General features: G+C 36.3%; 1 protein-coding gene across 3 annotated transcripts in view; it reads left to right on the top strand.

Annotated features, from left to right (window-relative positions):
* Window positions 1–24,369, top strand: part of LOC150108184 (uncharacterized) — a 54,912-nt gene that overhangs the window by 24,803 nt on the left and 5,740 nt on the right. For 2 of the 3 annotated variants that reach the window (XM_090390637.1, XM_090390636.1), the window contains exons 6-9: window positions 9,380–9,496; window positions 9,966–10,127; window positions 18,669–18,686; window positions 21,950–22,034. In XM_090390637.1, the coding sequence (XP_090246763.1) occupies window positions 9,380–9,496; window positions 9,966–10,127; window positions 18,669–18,686; window positions 21,950–22,034 (382 nt within the window). Of the gene's footprint in view, window positions 1–9,379; window positions 9,497–9,965; window positions 10,128–18,668; window positions 18,687–21,949; window positions 22,035–24,177; window positions 24,261–24,369 lie in introns of all 3 variants that reach the window. The other variant, XM_090390638.1, reaches the window with a different exon arrangement.

The raw sequence follows: 24,369 nt of genomic DNA on the forward strand, positions 1-24,369 counted from the left end.
CATAGGAGTTGATAGATATTTCTGTAAATAACCAGAAAAGCTAGTGGACTACTTAATTTACTTTAGTATCCGTTTGGTTCTCTGTATTAATCTTTCCCACGGGTGTCCATCCTCGGTAGGAAGCTGTATGTGCTGTTTTGTTTAGGGTAAGTGTTATTTCCGGTTTCGAATTCCGATTGCTGTTAGAGTATGGAATTCAGACAAGTGAAATTATTATTATTTTTTTCAAATTGATTGGTTATTTTCTGTATTTTACTTTTAAAAGTCATATTCTAACAGAATAACTGAGTAGAATTAATAAATATATAAAGTATATGTGAATTTATTTTCCAACACTGAATATTTCTCATTAAGTTTTTTCTTAAAGTTCCCCAAGCTTAGTGGGAAAGTCTATGTGCAGTTTTGTTTAGGGTAAGTGTTATTTCCGCTTTCGAATCCCGATTGCTGTTAGAGTATGGAATTCAGACAAGTGAAATTTTTATTTATTTATTTTTTTTCAAATTGATTGGTTATTTTCTGTATTTTACTTTTACAGGTCATATTCTAACAGAATAACTGAGCAGAATTAATAAATATATAAAGTATATGAGAATTTATTTTTTAAACACGGTATATTTCTCATTAAGCCTTATCCGGTCGCCTTTTGTTGTACGTAGGTGAGAAATCGTGTGTTTTGTTTCGAACTTTTGGTTTCCGCTGGGAAATTACCAATATAACTATTAATTTTACCTTCGATTCCTTGTGCTCTTAACCTATTTCTGTAAGTAGAATTTATTTATGAATTATTTTCCCGCACTGTTAGTTTTCATTCATTAACCTTGTTTGTAGATAACGAACAAATAAGACTTTTAATTCAATGAATCAAAAAAAAAAATTCTCTGGTTACTTTGTGGCATGAAATTTCACAAGGAAAAAAAAAAAAAAAAAAAATGTTATCTTCCTTCTTAAATTTGTATAACACATCTACGACACCCAATTTGTTCATTTAAATTTACACATTTTATTGAACGAAATATTATTTACAAATTGTATTTACTGAATCTAACAATACAGAAAATAAATAAATTGAAAAATACATCAAAGGTTCTTCCATGGTTGTGGAATTGCCATCGTATGGTTTTAACAATGTGATTCTCATCTGAAAGTTAATTTTCATTTGGTGTTTGTTTGTTGGGAATTTATTACTGTAGTAGTAAAATTAAGGGTTGCATATTTATATTTTCGAATCCAATACGTATACTTCAGAGAATTATTAAAAGCACAGAATCTTTCGTTATGTTTCCAAAAGCATTTAAAAGTACACATTATGTTTTCACGTTTTGGGCATCCAATTTCATTTAAATCAAGAACAGACCTCCCTATTAACTTCGTTAATGTTTTTGATTTTTCTCTTCCTTTGGCAAATAATATATGATATTTGCATGTTGATTCTATCATCCAATCTCTTAGTTTGTCCAAAGCTAGTGAACCAATTTCCCACTTCAGCTGATGGTTATATTTTATTAACCAAGAATTCTGTTTTTTAACTCTTTCAGGTAATTCTTTCCAACTACAAGGTGATTTTGTCACTGCATATCTTACACTAAATCCATCAGAAATACAAATTTCTTTAGGAAATAAATTTGAACTCTTATTCAACAAAAATTGTACATCAATTATCCCAATGATAAGTGAAAATTCGTATTTTTCACCCACTGTCGATTTTTCATAATCGTTTTCCTTCATTCTTCTTCTTCGATTACTTCATATGGCACCACAAATAAATAGTTATTTATTATTATTTCACTGATTATTAGCTCTGATCGTATACTTTATGGTAACTTTCGTTTACAAAATTCTAAACAATTAGAACTTTTCACAAAGAAACTTTCAATGAATTTGTGGCTCACCCATTATTTTTGCATTACCAAACACAAATCACAAAACAGCAGCTGCAGTGGATGAACGATTACCTTAAGTCCAAACTCACTCGACTCTCTGGTATTTTCTTATAGTACTGTTTACACTTACCATCCCCTACCCTGACCGTTCCTTCAAAAATGAACCTTTGTGCAGATGACTCAACGACATGTTTTCACATGCTGTTGGATATACTGTTGGTGTGTTTTTATCTTACTTTGTGTAGGGAAAGGTAAAATTTGTATATGTGTTATCTGTAGAGTACAAACATTTTCTCTATGCCAAACTTTAAAGAAGTGTTAAAGTCACGTTTTGTTGGTTTAATTAGATGCTTCTCTCTTTCTCTCTCTGTAAAATAACCAAATTCTAACAGTTCGGATTTTCGATTATGTGAACGATTTGTTTTCAGGTAACTCAAATAATGTCAATAGATAGCATTAGACAATTTCTAAAATAATCAATACATGGATTTTCGTTTTCAACACTTTTTTTTTCCTGTCCTGGCATTAATTTCACAGTTGTGATTTTTTTTAAATAATTAAACAGAATTGCATTAAGATATAAAGTTGTGGATTTAAATATCAAGATCTAATCAGAATAACTGAGTAAAAATTCACTGTGGAAAAACACAACAACAAAAACACACATCTTTGTTCATTTAAGTTTACAAATGCACATTTTATTTTGCTGAAATACTATTTACAAGTATATTCACTGAGAAAAATTCGAAACATGTAATTACCTAAAAATATTTCACAATATTTAGTTTAGACTCTTAACATTTTCCAAAGAGTTCAATGAATAAAATTTTTGTTACTCACTGTTTCTTGGTTACATTACATCAAAATAGCTGGTCACGCAAAAGAATTTTTAAATCAGATACCATGGTAACCACACTTCCATACGTTTGATATTGTGTCAGTCTGGAAATGACACCATGCCTCGCTAAACATTCTGTGTATTCTTTTGTCAGCAAATATACACAAACAGTTTTTGTAAAATGTTCGTAAATGTCCCAAAATAAAGAATCTTTATCGAATTGGATAAAATCTTGAAAGTCTAATTTTACCATTGATGAATTTAAATGTTGAGCGATAATTTTTCCCATTAAATGGACAGATGGTAATTCAGTTTCCAAAAATAGTAAATGATTATCAATGTCGTACATTTTTGTTGAAAATCTCTCAGCTTCTTCACAACTAATAGAAAAAACCTTACTTCCATCAGCTCCTGTATCATCAAGTATTAGTTCCCCATCTTGGCATTTCAGAATATAACAATCACCGAGGTCCATTTCGTAGTCAACTCTTCTTTGCAAGTAGCCGAGGATATCAGACCACTTCCTGCGTAATTTTTCCCAAGTGGTCTGGGATAAATACATCACAATGTACGTGTCTTCTAAAATAATAATCGGTTTCCATCCTTTTAGAGCTAGGTGAAGAGTTTTGTCTCGTGCTATTTTCCTGAAGAAAGAAAATTTCAATGACTTTTGTGGCTCACCCATTATTTTACTTTACTTTACTTTCCTGGATACCAATCACCACAACACAATACGATAACTTCACAGGATGAACGAATTGTCGTAACTGCAAAGACACTTGACTCGTTTATTTTTCCTTATAGTACTGTTTACCTGACCCTTAACCCTGACCGTTCCTTCCAAAATGAAACTTTTGCGCAGATGATTCATGGACATGTTTCTACATGGTGTTGGATAAACCATGACGACAATGACGGATGTGTGTCACCCTGGGAAAATTCCAAGATATCTTATCTCAAAAACATCACCCACAATTCCATAGCCAAACAAAACATGACAACAATGTCGTTATGTGTTTGGATATTTCTGGGGAACATATGTCTCTCATACTGTGATATCACAGAGGGTGACAGATGTCTTCCCTGCAATGCTCCCCCAACCTAACCCCATCACCCTAGTCTCTCACCATCCCCTCTCCTCCAGAAGATGTCTGCTCAGCCTAGTGGAGATGAGTGAGCTCATCGTTTGCGGATATCTTTTAGTGATGTCACCTCCAATTGATACTGATAACTTTTTTGGGGAAAAAAAAAATTTAAAAAACTGGTTTTTTATGATAACTTTTTAGGAAAAAACGCGTTTTTTATGAAAACTTTTTTTGGAAAAAAAATAAAAAAACGCGTTTTTTTATTTTTTTTCCAAAAAAAGTTCTTGATTTAAATGAAATTGGATGCCCAAAACGTGAAAACATAATGTGTACTTTTAAATGCTTTTGGAAACATAACGAAAGATTCTGTGCTTTTAATAATTCTCTGAAGTATACGTATTGGATTCGAAAATATAAATATGCAACTCTTAATTTTACTACTACAGTAATAAATTCCCAACAAACAAGCACCAAATGAAAATTAACTTTCAGATGAGAATCACATTGTCAAAACCATACGATGGTAATTCCACAACCATGGAAGAACCTTTGATGTATTTTTCAATTTATTTATTTATTTTCTGTATTGTTAGATTCAGTAAATACAATTTGTAAATAATATTTCGTTCAATAAAATGTGTAAATTAAATGAACAAATTGGGTGTCGTAGATGTGTTATACAAATTTAAGAAGGAAGATAACATTTTTTTTTTTTTTTTTCCTTGTGAAATTTCATGCCACAAAGTAACCAGAGAATTTTTTTTTTGATTCATTGAATTAAAAGTCTTATTTGTTCGTTATCTACCAACAAGGTTAATGAATGAAAAACTAACAGTGTGGGAAAATAATTCATAAATAAATTCTACTTACAGAAATAGGTTAAGAGCACAAGGAATCGAAGGTAAAATTAATAGTTATATTGGTAATTTCCCAGCGGAAACCAAAAGTTCGAAACAAAACACACGATTTCTCACCTACGTACAACAAAAGGCGACCGGATAAGGCTTAATGAGAAATATACAGTGTTGGAAAATAAATTCTCATATACTTTATATATTTATTAATTCTGCTCAGTTATTCTGTTAGAATATGACCTGTAAAAGTAAAATACAGAAAATAACCAATCAATTTGAAAAAAAATAAATAAATAAAAATTTCACTTGTCTGAATTCCATACTCTAACAGCAATCGGAATTCGAAGCGGAAATAACACTTACCCTAAACAAAACGGCGCATAGACTTTCCCACTAAGCTTGGGGAACTTTAAGAAAAAACTTAATGAGAAATATTCAGTGTTGGAAAATAAATTCACATATACTTTATATATTTATTAATTCTACTCAGTTATTCTGTTAGAATATGACTTTTAAAAGTAAAATACAGAAAATAACCAATCAATTTGAAAAAAAAAATAATAATTTCACTTGTCTGAATTCCATACTCTAACAGCAATCGGAATTCGAAACCGGAAATAACACTTACCCTAAACAAAACAGCGCATAGAGCTTCCTACCGAGGATGGACACCCGTGGGAAAGATTAATACAGAGAACCAAACGGATACTAAAGTAAATTAAGTAGTCCACTAGCTTTTCTGGTTATTTACAGAAATATCTATCAACTCCTATGTTTTGTGTGTTTTGTGGTGTGAATATATGTTAGCCACAGTAAGCTATAATGAAAAAGTGAAATGTTCTTTTCAGATTTGTGTTTGTGTTCTGTGAATACATGTTAATCAACAATTGGAATATTCAGAAAACCTACTGTAAAAGACTTAATGAGAAATATTCAGTGTTGGAAAATAAATTCCCAATTTATGGATGTGACTCATGTCATCCCCTTTGAAGAAAAGCGCTCGCTGGGGGATATTGCAATGACGAAACCTCACCATCTACGCTCCGTAATCTAAAGGACGAAGTAACTAGTTCAGGTTACAGTATTTACAGAAATTTCATTCTTTGTGGTTTTTGTGTTTGTGTTGTGTTGTGGATATAAAATTGAACTATTTTGGAATAATCGAATTTCGAAGAGTCATCTGGAAAGCTGTAAGTACTTTTTTAACTTAAACATAACTGATCGCATGTTGTTTGGTAAGCGTAATTCTAATACTGAATAGTTTTTTTTTCCATAAGAATAATCATAGGTTATATATTAGAGTATCAACATGGACACATTAGCGATTTTTTATGTCTAATGTGTATGTGTGTGTGTATGTGTGTGTGTGTGTTTAAGGACAGGTACTTTAAGTATATAATTAATTATTCAGAAAAGATCGAAACACGAGAGCCATCACGACTTTCTCTAAGAATTCCCACACTTTAACAGGAAAGAAATACCCAAAATGTATTGGAAAATTAGTACAACCATCTAGAGAAGAAAAAAAAAACTGTATGTTTGTGTGACATAGAATATAGTTAAATTAAATTATCATTCCAAACTCAATAACAACAAACATTCACGTCACGATTCTTATCTTATCTTGATCTTGATCTGGTTAAAAGTGTCCCACCAATCACGAGACGATTACTTAACCACTAAAATCATCCTTCCCATTCAAAACAATAACGTCACTTATTTACAACTAACAACAAATATTCACGTCACATTTCCTTATCTTATCTTGATCTTGATCTGGTTTAAAGTGTCCCACCAATCACGACACGATTTCTTATCCACTAATATCATCCTTTCCATTCAAAACAACAACGTCACTTATTTACAAATAACAAATGACGACATTTATTTACAAATAACAAATGATGTCACGTATCTACATCTGAAAACAACACACACCCACAACACGAATCCTTATCTCTACCATCACCCATAATTCCATACGCGAACCAAAACACAAGAACTGAAACCAGTGACACATATGCCCACAGGGAAATTCCAAACATTCCACACCCATGAAGCCATGCACACCGGAAGCATTTGGTTTAAACTGTCCCACCAATCACAACACGAATCCTTATCTCTACTATCACCCATAATGCCATACGCGAACAAAAAAAATTCACCCACAATTCCATTCACGAACAAAAAAAATCACCCATAATCCCATACGCGAACCAAAACACAAGAACTGAAGCCATTCACACACTTGCCCACATGGAAATTCCAAACATTCCAAACTCATGACGTCACTCACAATGACGTCAGGAAGCCACGCCCACCGGAAGCATTTGATCAGAACCTCCAAGATGAAGCCATTGACATATATACCCTCAGGGGGAAGCCACGCCCGCCGGAAGTATTTGGTCACTAGTGGGACCCCTACTACTAATGGCTTCTTATTGCACCACGACAATGCAAGGCCACATATTGTTGGTTGTGTAGTGGACGTTTTGCAGAAGAACAACACAGATATCCTACCACACCCTCTATACAGTCCTGATCTCGCACCTTGCGATTTCTGGCTGTTTCCTCAGCTCAAGAAACCACTAAGAAGCCGCCATTTCCAAAGCAACAATGCATGTGTAAAAGCTGCGGAGGCGGTTTTGAAAGAACTCTCAAAAAACGGGCTCTCACATGTGTTTAAGAAGTGGACGCAACGTTGGGACAAATGCATCGCGTCTCACATTAGTTATTTCGAAAAAGACCATGTAAATGATGACGATTAAAGGTAATCTGTTTTCTGTATAAATATAGTCTTATTACTTATTGAACAGCCTACGTAATGTGAGCATTGTATGCAATGGAGCATGTAGGAATAAATTACCTTCCTGGTAGGGTTACTATTGGAAGGAAAACACACACACACACACACACACACACACACACACACACACACACACACACACACACACACACACACACACACACACACACACACACACACACACACACACACACACACACACACACACACACTACAGGAAAGCCTGTGTACCTCACTGGAAGTAACGTTTGCTTCTTCAGCACTAGGCCGTCCCCAGAGAAAGGCTTAGGTTCAATTCTAGTCGCCGACTACATGAACATTTTGTAAGCCTTTTTTTCGACCGGTTCCCATTCTTATGATATTTATTAGCTTTTGCTATTAGGTTATCATCTTTGAGATGGCAGCCTAATAGCAAGTCCAGATTAATATGTTACGTGAAATGGTAGATCGATCTTCATTCTCAAATTTTGCAACTACTGATAAGATACTATAGGGTTCCGTTATTTTGCCTACTCTCTTCATGAACATGAGCAACCTTCTGCAGGTGAAGAATACGATCCACAATTTAGCTGATGAAAGTATATTTCACTACTCTTTTCTGAGTAGGAAAGCTTTGCTTTACGCAAATGATCAAAAAATTCTGGAATATTTCATTTTCCATTCATAAATTGTAATGTCCAAACCATTCTTCGGTGGGTTCTAATAATCGTTTTAATTTGTCTTCGCAAACTCAATTCTGTCTTATTTTTTACAAACAAAACTGGTCTCTATCTCACACCAGATAGCTTCAAATGTGTCATTTTCACAGGGGCTTGCAGTCGAACTTCTACACTTTTTGGTTGCAGTACATCGGCTATCATTAATAACACTCCTTTCCCCATTTTTTTTCGCTCTATCCTCCCTGAACACACTGTATCCTTTACATTCTATCCCACTAACTATGTCATCTTCTGTTAGCCATGTCTCACTAATACCAATAGCGTTTGACCAGGATGAGCCAACCAATGCCAAAAATTCCTCCTGCTTCTTCCAAATGCTCCTGGCATTAGTGTACATAAAGTGCAAACGCCCCTTAGGCCTGCTGCTATCCTGATGCTTTATACTAACTCAGTCATATTATGCACATTCTTACAGTCAACTGCCTCAATGATGTCTGCATATCCACTCAACAGCTTCCCCTACCACAGCCCCAAAAAACTCTAGTTTCCCTGATTCTGTGCATCCACTTTTCCTTCATTCAGCAACACTTTTTCCAGTCTTTGAACACCAAATCCATTCAGATGCAAACCATCTTTCTTGTATAAGTCCTTTCACTCTTCGCACTCCCTCTACACATCCACAAACTCCACGCCACTCCTCCTGCAAAAATTACGCATAGAGTCATTCGCTATTATGGTCCTTCTCAACTATACTCTGTCATACGGTGGCAACAGACACACTCTTTTCTTTTGCTACTTCCAGTAATTCTTTCATGTCCTCTCTCATACCATACTTTTCTCCTTTTAAATCATTCCTTCTAGCCATTATGATAATTTTTTCCTCCTACCCTTTTTTGCTCTGATAGCCGCACTAACATCATTCATTTTCGCACCTTTCAGCATGATTTTGTCAAACTCGCGCGTCGATTGAATTGCCGTACAATACTCGCTCCTTAATTTTTCTTTCTCTCTTGGTCAAACTCTCATTTCTCTTATCTCGCACTTCTTTCTTTCTGTTATCAGCTAACCCACTCGTCAGACGTTTCTGCATTTTCTGCATTGGACAATCAGGATTGTCTTGGAAATACTAGGGCTTCATATAATTTTGAAATACATTTTTAAATACATACACCACATAGAAGCCCTTGTTTCTGTATTTTAACAATGCATAACTGGCAGGTCTATGATATGGATTAATATATTTTTTTCCCCTTTCAGCTTTGCATACTTTCCACTGCCCTTTTAACAAAGGTACTCAGATAGTACATGTGAAAGACTGGACAAGAACAAATCACACACTTCGTTTCTGTGAAGTGAACATTCATGCATTCAGAGGTGAGTTTTGAAGTTCATTATCGTGCAATTTATTTCACTGAATTTATCGATTAAAGCAGCAGAATATGTCAGGAAATATTCGAGAGGATCATGCTTAAACGTCACATTCTTGGAGTCTGGAAAATGCAAAACTGACAAAGGGGCAGAAGAAGATCCGATTTGACTGACTACTTTTTTTTGTAATAAAATGGATTACGATTACATATAGTCCATGAAATAAATGGCTCTTTCTGCTCTGAAGCCTTTATTAGGGACTATGGTATTACACCAAAGTTTTTTTTTTCCTATACTTTCAAAATATCCCGGTATGGATTTACCATCGCTACCGTTACAAAAATAGAAATAAATTTCCCTTCAAATGTATTTCCACTTAAAAAAAAAAACAGTCCCCAAAAGTGACATAATTTAAGTGTGATCCCAACTTATTAATAGCATTCCAATTTTTCATCTTCGAATGTTAATTCTTCAGATAAGGTGTGCCCTCTCTTGAAGAGTGTAAAGAATGGAAGACTAAAGGTGAGCACAACAGAAGCCGAACTTGAATGTCATCAAGGTTACCAACCCGTCTCTGAAGATAAAATGATTTGTTCTGTATTTGGTTCTTGGAGTCCGACATATCTAAAATGCAAAAGTAAGTGGCATATGCTTGTTACTTGAACACTTTGTTTATGGCAGTCATCCGATTTTGATCACGCCACTAAACCAATGTAGTAAATTTAGTTTATTTAAGTTGTTTTTTAAAGTTAGCTTCTTCGGTTGCAATACATATTGGTCGATTATCCGTAACTGTCCGATTTTCTTGAAATCACTGACGGAAAAACAAATAAATTTCGGAAGTTAAATATCCAGATTTTTATCATGATTTCATTAACAAAAGGTTTAATCGAATTTTTCATGGGAAAACTGATGGAATTAATGGAAACTGAATTAAATGTGGGATTTGTTTATGTTTCAGCCATTATACACTGCTTGGAAAGAAGTCAACGGACACCATGGTGTGAGGAAGAAACAAACAGCCGTGCACAACTTAATGAGATGAAAGCCCTCCTTTCGCTGCGATGAGTGCAGCAATCGAATGGGCATACTTTCCACAAGTGTACGATTTTGGAGCATTCTTCCTGTAGGCATGTAATGAGGCCCTGGACTATTGTGAGGAAGACGTTCCTTGTTCTCATTCGACGCTTCAGTTTATTCCATAGATGTCCAATTAGGTTGAGATGAGGGCTCTGTTGTGGCCAGGCAAGTGTGGTGACGTTCATGTCACACAAACCACGCAGTTATAGCAGCAGCCTTATAACAAGATGCATTGTCTTGCTGAAAGAAAACATGGTCAGTTACGTAAAAACGCCACAAAGTAGGAAACATTACATTATTCAGAATGTTCAGATACCCCTCAGAGTTCAGTGTTCGTAGCACCACAAACAGAGGTCCGAGGCCATACCATCACACCGCCACCTCCGAATTTCATAGTTGAGGTTGCGCACTCTGATAAGACATTCACCGGACATCTGCTACACCCACTCCCGTCCATTTCCTCCTTAGAGGGTGTAGCATGATTCCTCGCTCCATAACACATTTTCTAGCTCCCACATCTCACTGTACATTCTATTTGCACCACTGAAGAAGCTGCATGTTGGTTCGGGTAATGTGGGGGCTTGCACATTATGGTCCTACCATGGAAATCCATGTTGTGAGTCTTGGATCTTTTTTTTTTTTTTTTTTTTTTTTTTTTTTTTTTTTTTTCCAGACTCGTGTTCTAGTCGATACTCAGAATTTCACATTCAACGTGTCGGCCGACGAATGGCTGTTTTTACATATCATCCTTCGCAGCGCTCTACGGTGATGTTCGGCGAGTTTGGTGGGTCATCCACTGCGGGTAGCATTTGCAGTTGACTCCCTGCGCTTCCATCTCAGTACCATCTTAACACTATTGTAGGTCCCTGGGCAAAGCAATGCAGTGGGCTCCCACCCACCTACCGGAATAAAAATGTAAACGGTCAATAAAATCAAGCCTATAGATTTATTGGTACTTTTAATTCACCCGGAAAAATTTTTTTTTTTTTTTAATTTTATTTATAGTATAGTATGAAAAGTATTTAGTTATTGCCGTATTGTGCGCCATCTCCAGTTCTCTTTCTTAGCTCAGTGTTCCAGCGAGAGGTCGAGTAATTTATACACTCTCCCAAGAGATCTCTCATGAACAATATGGCAGCATGGGGTCTCTGGGCAACTGCCCAGTGTAGCATCCTCTCACAACGCCTCTTTCAAACTCCATCAGTTCTCTTCTCGCTGCTATTTCACACAGACACAGTTGCACTGACTTGGGAGCATCATATTCCTTTAATTTATACCGGCTACAAACACGTGACTCATTACATGCCATGATGCTCCTTGCCCAACGGAGATGTCCGTTGACTTCTTTCCAAGCAGTATAGATAGATATAACAAAGGCAGAATTTGACTTTCTTTCCATTGTATAACAGCGGGTATGCTAACGGGTGGACTGAGAAATCAACACAATGACGTATTAATTACAATAGAAATAATTCAGTTCAAAGAATGATAACCTATTTTTCAAGAGAACGCGTACCATGCGAAGAAAGGGAGTTTATCCAAGAGATCTTATATTTCTTTACTTATTCATGAAATCTTTTGAAAATATGGGCAATAAAACATATAATATAAACCGTTAAATATTCCCGCGTTATAATTTGAGTTTTATTGATGCTGTTGATATGTTTCTCATCTTGCTAAGAATAATAATTAAAAAAAAAAAAATCTTGATGCGGAGTACTTTGAATAGCTTAAACAAAAGAAAAAAAAACTTTTACTAAAAATTGGGGGGGGGAGTCACTCCCGTTCCTAAATTCATTAATTTCATTCCTCCTAAGTAAAATACATAACGGTTGCATATATACGGGGGGGGGGAATTACATTGGTGATATTTACATTCCAGTTCTAACTTTTACGCTGCTCAGAAAGTAGGTATCATAAAATTCCAAAAGAATAAAATAGCTTGCCTAAGAGAGATCCTTGTAAAAATGACTACAATATGAAAACAATTAACATCCTAAAAATAAAAACTGCGCCAGTAGTCAAGAAAATTAACACTATAAAGGTTTTGGACACATCGAACGGATGGAAGGAGGACTTCTCAGAACAGTAATAGAAGGTAATGTTCCTGGGAAAAGAGGAAGGGGTAGACCATCAATGAGATGGATGGATGGTGTGTGTGTGTGTGTGTGTGTGTGTGTGTGTGTGTGTGTGTGTGTGTGTGTGTGTGTGTGTGTGTGTGTGTGTGTGTGTGTGTGTGTGTGTGTGTGTGTGTGTGTGTGTGTGTGTGTGTGGAGAGTGACTGGTCTTTAGAGAGTTGAGGTCGCCAAAAAAGCAACAACAGGACTACATGGTGATGCCTGGTGTGGCACATCACCGAGCATCGGAAGGACCATATGGCATCTGTAGATGCCCAGTGAACATAGAGAGAGAAAAGGCATGGTCATTTTACAATACAGAAAAAATAGCAAGGTGCGGAAATAACTACTTAAAGTGGCGTTCATAGGAATGAAAAAAAATTAACTCGACATAAAATGATTTTTGTGTTAAACAAAATGTCCCCCTTAGGAATCATCGGTCTTCTGGTGAATAGCATGGCTATGCTCTTCTGGGGATTCAGCAGTCTCCATTTGGAGAACCATTTTTCAATCTCTAGTAGGTTTTCTTGTAGTTTTTTGATGGCAAAATGTGGCTGTAGAGATCTGGCTAATATTGCTATATCGTCCGCGTAGAGGGTCATGATAGATGACAATGGATTGTGCAGGATATCAGACATGTATATGGAAAACAGAATCTGTGCTAGTAAGGATCCTTGTGGGACACTCCAGCCAACATACGTTTCTGTGTTGATACTGTACCGTTGATCTTGATTTGCATACGCCTATCAAAAGGTATGACTTAATTAGGTGAACCATTTCCGATGGTATTCCAGTTGAGATCAGTTTATGCAGTAATCCGAAATGCCAAATTTCATCAAATTCCCTGGCTATGTCAAGGAAAACAACCACAGTGCATTGATGCCAATTGTATCCAATGGATATGTATTCGACTAGTCTATGTGTGGTACTATGGAATTGACGGAACCCAAACTGCTCTTTAGGAAGAATATTTAACTTGTGTACCGAGTCTGGTAACAATAACTTTTTCTGCGATTTTACCTAAATTTCAGTGAGTCTGATTGGCCGATAATTTTGAGGTAGGTGCGAGTCTTTTCCGGTCTTATGGATTGGAATTATATCCGCCACCTTCCAACAGGAAGGGAAATGTTTGAAACGGAGGATGGAATTAATTATGTTGGTCAGATGAACAATAGCTATATGAGGTAACAGATTTATCTCTTTGTTCGTAAAGCTGTCAGATCCAGGAGCCTTTTTGTTTTTTAATTTATTGATTATATCATATATTTATGTTGATGATATGGGTGAAATTTGATTGGAGCAGGTTACAGAAGATTTTAATGAACATCTGACATGTCGATGAATCTTGTAGATGTGATTGAAGTCTGGATGTTCATCTGAGGGTTTACATTGCTTGTCTCAGTTTTCTCCTATTGCTTCTGCTTTGTCTGCATCGGTGTAGATGGGGCCGAGATCTGTTTGGAGAGGGGGAAGAGATTTGTTTTTGTTTTTGATCTTTCTGATTAAATTCCAAATGGAGTGATTGTCAGGAGAGATAGAAGTCAATCTTCCTGCCCAAAGTTGACTTCTATGTGCTTTAAGGGCATCTCTCTCTCTCTCACTGCAGAATTGAGCCTATTCAGGATTCCTTTGTCTAGTGGTGCGCGGGTATTATGAAACCTTTTTCTAGCCTTATTTTTCTCCTTGATCAGGTTCATGATATCTTCTGGCAAGTGGGTTGTGACTGAGGGCAGTTGTGGAAATAGTGACCGCTGTAAAGACTGTGCTAATTTGTTGGGTCAGGTCTTTTACAGCTGCTTCAATTTCTTCTCTGGATTTTATAAGCAGAACAGGACCAATATATTTCGGGAGTACTTTAGTCAACCTTTCCCATGATATGAATGAGTGTGTGGGGGGGGCAGTTTTTCTTGGTTTCCCCACTGAAGCAGTATTGGATTGTGATCAGATGAAAGATCATTTAGTGTCATTAAACTGTATTGGAGTCTCACATTCTGCAGTATGACTATGTCCAAGACCTCAGCAGTGCCATATGTATTATGATGGGTAGGTTCAGTGGGACCAGCCACAACCTCATTGTTCGATCCTGTATAGTTAGCAAGTATGTGGCCATTCCTGTTGGTAGTTCGACTGTTCCAGGCGGGATGCTTGGCGTTTAAGTCACCGGCAATGATGACAGGCTCACTGATCCCCAAGATCATTACTGTTCCAAATTCGAGAACAGTAATGATTTTAATGGAGGATTATATGCCGCATAGATTTTTAATCTACCAACGTTACTACTAATCTCAAGATTAGTAGTAGGTGGGATATTTACAGAGTGATGACTAATGTAATTCTTGATGAAAATGGCAGCGCCGCCGCCTCTGTGGGTCAGCCTGTCAACCCCCAAAATCAGGGGATGATATCCTCTGATTTTGGAGTTGCCGGTGCGTTTCACTTATGCGTTTCACTTATCAAAACTACATCTGGCTGATGTCTTCGGGTGAACTCTTGGAGCTCCAAGACCTTATTTGAGGCTGTTCGTGTTCCACGCGAAAATCTTCAGAGAGTCTGGATTTAGTTTATTCCAGTTCATGAATAAGCGCTGTGAGAATGTTTTTTTGTATCCTTTAGGAATCTTTTAGTAGAGGATGGTCTAGGGTTGGATCTGCTGAAGTCTAGTAACATATTTGCCAGAGAAGAGGTGATGATAGCTGTCGAGTTTGTGTGGTACTGGCTGATCCTTTTCATGAGTTATCTGCTAAGAACGGACTACATCCGCATATGTCCTTGTCTGTTGTTGTTGAGTTATTCTTTTAAAGGCCTCTGACTGTGGCAGATGGGCTTTTAGCAATTTTTGCTAATCATTGAGAGGCCGTAGAACTAAGGCCTCTGGCGTAGATCTACTGGGAAGGAAGAGTGTCTGTCACTCTCCGATCTCCTATTTTTTTGGTTTTTGAATACATTCTCTGTAGTTGGCTGTGTGTGTTGGCCACTGCAGTTGGCACGTTGGCACATTTAGCCAGGGTGGTTTTCGGCTTTCTACAGATATTGGTTGGGTAGCTGTCCCCACATTTTAGGCATTTAAACTCAGCCTTATATATTTTATGGGCCTGGCCAAATTTTTAACATCTGTGGCACTGACCTGTTGAAGCGTTTTTTCTTAAGGGTTCTGGGCTGATTTTAAGCCCACAGATTGACGTCAGGTCATAAATTTGTTTGTAAGATTGATGAATCTCAACTAATACTAGTAACATCGGAGTCTTGTCTTTTTTGGTCATTCTGCTGACCTTGATGGGTGGCAGGTCCTGATGGTGTAGATCAGTAGCCACTTATTCTGTGGATACGTCTTCAGACACTCCTCGGAGCACCATCTTCAGATTTTTCTCTGAGCCGAGTGAAATGGTGTGATACTGAATGCCTCTGGCATTCATTTCTCCTGTCCGTTTTCGGTAGTCCATCACTGTGGTGGACTGTATCTTGATGCCGTCGGTGACATTTTTGGCGGTGTTATAAGAGATCTTTATATTGGACATGGTGGCCCTAAGAGACATCCATCTTTGTTTTTCGCGTAGTATGATTGGAGGTACCTTTTCTGTAGTGGAGGCAGAGGGGTCCAAAACTGGGCCATCTTCTTCCACTACATCTTTTGGTGGTTCAGAAGCCGTGGCTTTTCGCTTCTTATGCGCTCGGACCTCTGTGAAGTCTGAGTGGGCCCTAGATCACCAAGTCCAGCCTCTCTTCTGTTGGAGCATTGTCGTTTCCCCCTCTTCGTAGTTCCCCCTCCCCTGACATAAAGTAAAAATTGATTTCAAATTTTTGGCTAGTTAAGTTAAGTGACTCTACCATGCGGCAGCGTCAACTTCACTCATTTTGAGAAAATTAGGTGTAAATGCACTGTTTTAGCTTAAGTGCGCGTTAAAGTCCCGTAGACCCAACCCGTAGAAACAATCCCACAGCCGCAAAAGACTGCTAGCAAAACCGAGCGTTGGCAAAACGCTCGAAGTAGCAGCAATGGTTTAAATTAAATCAACCGTGGTTTAATGGGGGGGTCTCTGTGATTCAGGACCTGCCTTGTCCCTTCTTTCCACCAAGTGTAGACTGGCAGTCGAAATCTCCAATTAGAGGCGGAGGACTACTGACGGGCATAGTTGCCTGGGAAAGCTGCATTACAGCCAAAATCTTACCTTGCTTTGAATGAATCCAATCATTCCAGTTAAATCGTCGCCAAACCATCGTGAAAACTCACAATCCCAAATCCCTCCAAACTCCTGTATTTAAATAACTTATACTAAGAACTATTGTTAGTATTATATTCATATATAATTCGAGTGAGTTTTGAAAATGCCGAAATTTTTAACGTTTATGGCTTTTACTGGATATGTCATATAATAATAATAATGGTCATTTATTCATTTGCAACGTTTGAAAACTTGTAATAAATCTTAAAAGATTTATTTCATAAATATTTTAAAAATTTATTCAACCACGATTTGAAAATGATGCAGTACACACGTAGGCATAAGTATATAATAAAATAATAAAGCTTTATTTCGACAAATATCAGTCTGATGCATCCTTAGTATTAAGCTAGATAAACCAGATAGAATGCAAACAGTGACTTTAAAAAAAATAATAAAACGCCATGAGCCGGTATGCATAACAAGGTATGATGAAAAATGAGATGTAGTAAAATGGTAAATTAATGCCAAAAAAAAAAAACTATTGATTCCTGATAAGATTTTTTATTGGTGAAAATACGGTTAGTGTTCTTGTAATATTTTCTCTTAGAGCGCCCAGTGTGTCCGAAGTAGAAGAGGTTGGCAAACATGTAAATCCTGTACACGCCTGAAAGGGAAAGAAGAGGTCGTTTATTCTCAGAGGAAGGCATCCAGGAAGCGAGTTGAAATCGAAAGAAAAAAAGAATGTAGGTAGATACTACATTGTATTTCTTCAGGATTTTTGAAATTCTGTAGATTGAACTTTCCCATATCATAAACTAGAACTTCGCAGCGTTCAGCGTATTATGCAAAAAAAAAAAAAAAAAAAAGTCGGCTTCTCCCAATGGAAGGCAGCGTTTTTTTTTTTTTTACTCCTGCAAGCCTGTTCTCGCAAGCAAGAATACGAAGTGTTCCAGTTCCATATATTTCACCTATTCCCGAACCAATTTCAGAAATCCTCAAGAAGTACAACATAGTACGTCATTTTTTTCCCTACCAGTAAACTCTCCTCCTGGCTACCTTTCTCTGAGGATAAACGATCTCCTTTATCACTTCCAGGCGTACCAAGTGCCATTTGATTGCAACTTATACTGTGGACAAACTCGGTGCTCAATGCAAAAAAATTACAAGAACACTAATTGTATATCATTAATAAGAAAACTGAGAAATACTGTTAAGCAAAGTATAGGATTGATGTCGACATTATTTATATCGGAACGATGTCTCTCCTTGCCCAAAATCTGAAAAAATCTCATTCTTATCACCTATCAATGGTTTTTTTTTTTTTTTTTTTTTTTTTTTTGCATGCATTTATCTGTTTACGAATACTACATTTCCCTGCGTCTTATTCATCATATTGCGTTATGACATTACACAGCTCATAATTTTTTTTTACCTTGTTTTTGAAATTTTACCTTGTTTAAAGTAGCTTAACACTGAAGTTGAGTTGTTAGTCTTCGATCGAAATACATGTCAAAATAAAAGTTCATATTTATTATATTATTGTGTCTACTTGTGCATAGTATATTCAATATGTCACAAGTACCTTTGAAACTTCGTCTACTAACCATTTGAAAAGAACAAAAAAAAAATTCATTTATTCTACTCAATATGCGTATGAAATAAGAAACCGAACAGAAATACCTCTGACAAATTACGTTATTATTATTACGTTGATTTATAGACAGTGTATTTTCGTTGCATATTCTTTTATGTATAAACATTTCAATTTCATAAACATTTTTGCTGCTCATATTCAAAGAACTTTTTTTTTTCTTGCAGAGATGTCTAATTTGCCAGGTAAGTGTTGTTAAAAACTAATTCTAAAAATACACCTTTCTTAAAATAGTTTGTGTTCAGTGTATTATATATAAGATTTACACATATAGTTTCTATGCGTTTTATTCATTTACAAAGAATATCTGTTTACTCTGTGGATTAATCTTCCTGCTATGGATAAAGACATGCTACTTAAGGCGGACCAAATCTCTTTCACCAAAGTTCAGGAACCAATTGAGGATTTATGTTAAGTTATGTAAGCGAGATGTGATGATTCATATAGGCTAATTCATAGTTGAGGAACAAATTTCACAATGCACCTGAGTCCAACGCCCAATTAGTGGTGAAGCCGTTGGAGCAATCGGACTAAATTCAAAAATTGCTTTCACAGAGAGTCGCTACCACTAACAAAAAAAAAATTAGAAATATTGTTGCGTAATATCTACTGCAGGCCTCCGTAGCTAAGTCAGTATAGACGAAACCCTTTGGTCGGAAAGACCTAGGTTTTATTCCCTTCAGTGACGTGAGGAATATTTATCTGGTCTTTATCTTTTTTTCGCTAAAGGTGAGTTAGCCGGTCTCATACGGGGGTAGAAGTTTTTTTCACCTAAAACTCGGGTTTTTCGTCCCTCAGAACAGGCAAACCTCCCCGTGAACACACGCGGATTACAGTCATGAATATTGACCTTAGAAGATGCAGCAAGTAGTGATAAACCGGCTGCATTAAATTCGTCATAAACTCCTCATTAGGATGGGACTCTATCCATCTCATCCATCCCTTTAGGACGGACTCTACCCGTCCTAAAGGGATGGATGAGATGAATCAATCAATATGTACTGCACTGCATGCCCAAAATAATTGGATCTACTTTGTGGAGAGGGTAGAAGAAAGATATCCGAATGAAGTCTTTGAATAAAAAGAGATAGCAAAGTCTAGGAGAAATAATAAAAAAGGACACGGCTAAAAGAAATCTAATGGGCTGTTTTACTGTACCTGACTTTGTTGCGGAAGTTGCACGTAATGGCTTTTGCCATTACGTGCAACTTCCGCCCATCCATGTTTCCATACTCTCTCTCTCTCTCTCTCTCTCTCTCTCTCTCTCTCTCTCTCTCTCTCTCTCTCTCTCTCTCCTCTCTCTCTCTCTCTCTCTCTCTCTCTCTCTCACACACACACACACACACACACACACACACTCACACACACACACACACACACACACACACACACACACACACACACACACACACACACACACACACACACACACACACACACACACACACACACACACACACACACACACACAGAGTAACATTGTATCACCCCAAAGAGATGCACATTGGATACTTCCTTTAGCCTTTCATCAACAAAAGACATCAAATGAACCATGAATAGCTTGGATACCAATAAAACTTCTGGTTCCGATAGCATCTCTCCTTAATTGCACTTAAAATTGTGCTCCTAAACTAACACCAATCCTGTACCGTTTTTTTGCAATCTCTCATGCTCATCTGATATCTATCCTTCAGCATAGAAATTAACTATATTTAACCAATCCCAAAGAAAGGAGATAAAAATCCAGTCATCCAGCCCAATCTTATTGCAATCATCTCAATTCTATCGAAAATAATGGAGAAAGAGATCAACAATCAACCACTTTACCACACAGAAACCAACTAATTAATCAGTAACCACCAATATGGATCTATCATGGGTTTCCCCAAATCCTTCCAAGGTTTGGAAAGATTTAGTGAAACCCATGTGGTCGCGAAATTTCCAAGGCTTTTGATTGTATCTGGCAGAGAGGCCTACTTATCAAATGATGACCATCGTATGTTTCTACCGTCCACACTTTGTAGATATATTGTAGTTTTCTCTTTGGTTGTTTACTGCATTTCATAGTGGATGGCCTCCGTTTTTCAGATTTCTCAACCAGTGTCAGACCTCTGAGGGGCTCTGTACCTTCTACCACGCTCTTTCTCCTATTCGTTATTATCCACATCCTATCCACAATTTTGCTGGCGACAGTATACTTCATTCATCTTTTTCATTCAACAAACCTTGCATTGTCCATTTATCCCAAATCAGAATATCTTCCTTAATCATTGCAATAAGCACTGATCTACTTGCTATATTGCAGTGAGGTGAGAGCAACCCTGTCAATTTCAACGTCAGGAAAACACAATTCTGACTTATTTCATGTAAGAAAGCCCACACTTCATCTCCCCTCACCTTGTAATACTCAGATCGCCAGATGAGTATTATAAGGTGAGGGGATTGATTCACACTTCTTAGATTGATTCACACTTCTAGACTCCTGGCACAAGCATATTATATCCGTAGCCTCAGCATTAAAAAAAAAATGAGAGAAAAAATGTGTGTGTTTTTCTGCTCAAGACATTGTCTCCCCTATTACTCCTAACCCTACAAATCCCAAATCCAACCTATCTTAGAATAATGTTCTCACTAATAGAGAATTGCACCAAAAATCATTCAAAAAATGCAGTTCCGAAAGAGGATGATTTTGTTAATTGGTGACTGCTGTCCTAGTGACTGAACTGTGTCCTCCTACCTGGAAGAGGTATGGGCGTTGTTCTCGAACATCGTTTCTGCATTTTCCTTCTGACCCATGAACACGCCAGTAGCTGATGGTGAACATTCGTTCACTGTCCACCTCCAAACATACCAAACCAACTTCTCATCCACCCCTTTCAAATCTTGTGTGTTTGTAATCTAGAAGAGTCTTCTATAGACACAATTTTTTTCAAATGACAACTAAAGGAAACTAAAGAAAGTGTCCTTTATTTGTTCAAAACATAGAATAGGTTCCTTCTTTTTTTCTTGATCACCTGCCGAACGAATTGTATGGGTCTCGCGACCCTCGTGTGGAAATTGATCCAAAAAATAGCAATAACAAATCAGAGTTTTTTTTAATTTGGTTCCAGGTTACTTTGGACTTCATGTGAGCTTGTTCAATTGAAAATACGATGGTCACAAGGTTTCATTGATCAAAAACTCAGTTTCTTTCCACAGTCAAACCAGATAGAAAACACACGTAACAAGCTGACAATATGATTTCTAGGAGGATCATGCAATGTAGAGCGATCTCTCACGACGAGACTTAAGTTTTTGTGGAGGTGCAGTGTAATAAATAATATTAATGTTAATATAGAAAAAAGAGTGAAAAATTACAATTAACTATAAAAATTCACATAAATATTTAATATAGTTGAAAACACTTCAAGCAATAAAATTACTCTTTCATAATTATTTCTATTTACAGTAATATTAGCTTCGACAGCAGCTGGTTGTATTGCAATCATTGTACTAATTATCATTTTGACAATACTGATCAAAAAACGAAGACGGTAAGTATCATTAAGAAGACTAGTTCGATAATTATAGAAAAATTGAACAGTATATTATATATATTTTTAGAATAATTCTAATCCATTGCTGACTCGAACAGTTCATTCATGTTTCGAAACTTATATGAATTACATTTATTTTAGATGTAATTATCATCCCGCACACTATTCGATATCAATATCTACTCGTGTTCAGTGGCATGCATCTTGCTTTTCATATAAAGAATGCAAGAGAGAGAGAGAGAGAGAGAGAGAGAGAGATGCCATTTTTTTTGTAAAGAATATTTGATAATAAAGATGTCGTCATCATGATTCGTACCTTCATTCGACTAATAATTATACGACAGTCATTCTTCAAATTATCCTCACATAAAGAACCTAGTAAATAAACAGAATTATAGTAATTATTAACAACATACAGTGATGGAATTTTCAAGATCAACACAAAATGTGAATGAATATTCGTTTCGATTATATGTGTTTGGTAACAATTATTTGGTCTATAAACTGCTAACTTTCTCCTTCAAGCGACGATGAATTAGATTTGAATATCATTTTGAGTGTCTCTCTCCAAGTTTTATTTACAATTAAGCCATCATCATCATAATTTAAATGACTGCAGTTCTCAGCTCTTCCGCCGAGGATAAGATATAAGATTTAAGTTCTTGATCTGTATAATACTTTGATGTTCCGATTAAAGCTATATTTAACCTCTGGCCAGATTTCCACAAAGCTGCAAACTTGCCGTAGAATACCTCTCCTTCAATTAGGACTGCAATAGTCTCAGTTCACTGACTACTTTAAAAATTCAGCTCAGTTTTATTAATAATGATGCAATACTAACGATAGAGACTGACTGCCCCCCCCCCTTCCTTCAAAAATTTAGTTAGGGCTAAATCGACTTCGCCTACTCCCTATGGACAATAAAAGGTGTTACTGGATTAATTTTAATTCTTGCAATACTAATACAGTAATAATACATTAGTAATTCTTTTACGTCTCATAAAAGTATAAAATGAAGTAATCCAAAACCATTAATAAATATCGAAATAGAATATGATTTCGGAACGTTTTATAAGAAAAACGTTATATAATTTTTTCCCCACAGCATTTATTGAGTGAACATCCATTTTCATCTGCTTCTAGCATGTGTTTCTTTCAGGCAAGTAAAACATTGTCTAAGTGTTATTTTGTGATCGGCACATCCATGTCAATGCGTTCCCGAGATGCTATCAAATCATTACATAATTACAAATCATCTAATCGATTATTTTGCTTGAGACTTAAAACGATTTATTGTGGATTTTTTTTTTTTATTATTATTATAAATTACAACCACTGCTTTAATTTTTTTTTTTTTCTTATATTCACTTTTAAAACACTTTGGGTCTTCCTGTTAAGCACACAAATTCGAATAGATCAAATACAGATCGGAAGGTTTTAGTGAATGCATCTTGACTAAAACCAAAGTCAAGATTGAAGTGCAATTCAAAGCATGATTTTAACGTATCAAACAAAAGAATGTTTTATACTTAATTGGCTAAAGAAAGTGACCATGTCTTCAAACTTGAAAAATGATACACGTTTGCAGTTGCCTGAAAAACAAATAACGAATTGCGAAAACAGTTGCACAACAATTATCGTAATATCTGTGCAGTCTACATCTTGAGCTAGGTAAAAGCTGCATTTGGTTTATGGCAGGTGAACAAATGTTTAGAGAGAATTTATTATCCAACGTATTACATGTGCAGAATGCTATTACTTTCATACCCTTTCTTACTGGGTTTTAAATCTCGTGTATTCGTCCTCCTGTACAGAAAACGTTTTAATTAGTTTCGCACTATTTTTGCAAAACGTGTTAACAAAATACTACACTACTTCATTTAGGACGGACTGCTCTTTGATATCCAAAATTCATTTCATTGGAATTTCAATATTATCGTCCTAAACATTGTCAAATAATTCTTTCTGAAAACATCAGCGACGCAAATAAATAGCAAAATAAAAAGTGGGTGGATTATTGAAATATCAAAAAACGTTTTGATATCAACACAGTTTCTCTCATAAACCAATATTATATCATCATCATCATGCTCTGTTTACAGCTACACCCTGCTCACCGTATCTTCTCTTTAACTTCTAGATTCGGATGCTGCCATAGACGGTTTAAGAACAGGAGAAGTATAATCGAACCTGCCTATGTGGATTTTTTGGACAATTGAAAAGGTTTGATGCACAAACCATGTTTTCTTATATACCAGTTCTATAATAAAAAAAATAATAATAAGCTAACGCCTTTTTATTCCCTTAAAGGGAGTAGGCGAGGCTTTTTAAT

This window comes from Typopeltis vanoorti, chromosome 3 (assembly GCF_054136105.1).
Source record: "Typopeltis vanoorti isolate ZY-2024b chromosome 3, IOZ_Tvanoo_1.0, whole genome shotgun sequence".
Classification (NCBI taxonomy): Eukaryota; Metazoa; Arthropoda; class Arachnida; order Uropygi; family Thelyphonidae; genus Typopeltis; species Typopeltis vanoorti.